This window comes from Channa argus, chromosome 5, assembly GCF_033026475.1.
Source record: "Channa argus isolate prfri chromosome 5, Channa argus male v1.0, whole genome shotgun sequence".
Lineage (NCBI taxonomy): Eukaryota > Metazoa > Chordata > Actinopteri > Anabantiformes > Channidae > Channa > Channa argus.
The window spans coordinates 13353696-13355751 of record NC_090201.1 but is presented as its reverse complement, the minus strand read 5'-3'; the positions used below and the strand labels follow the sequence as shown (position 1 = coordinate 13355751).

General features: G+C 41.9%; 1 protein-coding gene across 4 annotated transcripts in view; it reads left to right on the top strand.

Annotated features, from left to right (window-relative positions):
* The first annotated feature begins 256 nt into the window (after window positions 1–256).
* larp4ab (La ribonucleoprotein 4Ab) overlaps window positions 257–2056 on the top strand; it is a 13426-nt gene continuing 11626 nt past the window's right edge. Inside the window, exon 1 of one of the 4 annotated variants that reach the window (XM_067504630.1) lies at window positions 257–687. In XM_067504630.1, the coding sequence (XP_067360731.1) occupies window positions 685–687 (3 nt within the window). In that variant the 5' untranslated portion in view covers window positions 257–684. Of the gene's footprint in view, window positions 688–1625; window positions 1780–2056 lie in introns of those variants that run through there. The other 3 variants (XM_067504627.1, XM_067504626.1, XM_067504628.1) reach the window with 3 other exon arrangements.

The window sequence follows — 2056 nt, the reverse complement described above, 5'->3', positions numbered from 1 at the left end:
TACTTATACCTTAATAAATTTTTAATATTAACATGACACACACTAACAGCTTATACACCTACAGTATGGCTTCCCCATTTAACTTGCAAAAGTCCACTTAATTTCAATGGATTTCCTTAGTTAATTTAATAAACACACTGTTAGCCAGTGATACTGTTGCAATGACCGAAATAGCTTTGTACGTTATCGTCATGAACTCCATTTGTCGAGCCGCACTGTCCCCTCTTAAAGGTCACAGACGTCGCTACGCCGCTTGGCTGGCTCTGCAGTTACCGGGGTGGAGGCAGAGAGCCACAGTGCAGCCTGTGGTGGGAAGTACGCTGGAAGACGGAGGACGTAGCTGTCACATGCTGGAAGAGCTCTGCTTCGAGGTGACCTGTGGGATAAGGAATTAAGCGGAGCTGCATATTTTTTGTAAGATGGGAAACGCGTCTTGTTAATAAAGAACCGCTAAAGGAGCATTTAGTGTTAGAATTAAGTTTTACTCGGAGCTTTCAGTGTCGTGTTTCGAGTCAAGTTCGGTTGTGTGATAACGTTCCCAGTTGCCGGGGAGACGACGGGGCCCAGAAGTAACGGTACCTTCACTTTTCAAGAGTTAAATCATTCGCAGGACGGTGAACCCACTGGAGTAAAATTTCCCGGAACACAAGAAGACGTCGTTAAGAAGGCGAGGACCGAAGGAGCATGGTGAGTGCTGGGCCTAGAACGGGCAGGATAGCTAATCTGACATGCGACAACCTGTTTGCGTCCTTCCGTCCTGTCTGAAGAGCAAACAACTTAGTTGTAGCTAACATAACTCTTGGTAATCACAGCCACTTGCTAGCTCCTGTCAACATGTTAAAACTCACTGTAGCAAGCGAACATTATGATTGTATAGTATAACTGGATCCTACTGTTTTGCTAGTAAGGTGAAGCTAGTTAGCTGAAAACTGGTATCTGAAATATTTACCATATGGTAGACTGCGAAACAATCCTGCCAACACGTGTGAAATTAATGTAACGAATTAATGGTTTACAGTGTTTTTTATTTCTTCACCACAATGAATACTAAATGTTAACGCTGAACTAGTTCCCGTGCATTGCACGTGGAGATACTATTACACGTGATTTGTGTTAAATGTTAAACGTTATACAACGACGCTAAACGGCTAACGTTATCAGAGAGTGCCCATGATAAAGGTCATGGAACCCGCCGCGGAAACCATAACGTTTGAAGGGAATTTTGAGGAGATGCGGGCATAATGTTAACCTGGTATTTAACAAACTATTAATTCTTACACAAACGCCGCGGTCCTGTAACCAGTTGCGTTCATGTGGATTTGAAGAGAAACGGTTTTGATTGTCAGTGCGTGGGCATGTCGGCGCCATGTGCTTTTTTTTTCTCAGATCCTCGCCGTGAAACGCTTATTTCTTTCAGACCATAGACCTGCAACCATCGAACACTAACCACATTTTGAACAGTAAATAAGTAAAAGTGATGTGTTACAGTGTTTGGATTCGGTACTAATTTAGTACCAAACACTGAACTGCACTTGAATTTGCAGTGAATGATGGGAAAATGTCTTGTTCAAGTCACGCTGAAACTCGGAGGCGGACCACTGTCTAGTATAGGTACATGTGACTGTCAAGAGGCGGGACACAAGAGACAAGGAAGCCAATGAAAAGTCTTTCATTTGTTTTGTGCAAAAAGAGCCGAGGATGTTCAGCCACAGAAATCTGGATTAGTTTGTAGGACGAACAAGCTTCATTCAATGGATTGGCTTTTATATTTGAGTAGCGGTAAGGGCGCCGATTCTGAATGTGGAAGATTTTTGGTGTTATTTTCACGCATCTTGTTGAGTTGTAACGAAGGGGTATGATTGAATGACCTGCAACATGTAAACCAGTTTTCATACCCTTTTCAGTAGTAAGTGTGCTGATATTTTCATGAGTAGCCTTATTGGTTTTTTTTGTATGCATTGATTACACAACAAATAATCACAACATGTTGTTATTTTTGATACTTCATATTAAATGTTAAGGCAAAACTGGAGCTTTTGATTGGTATTGCTTTTTA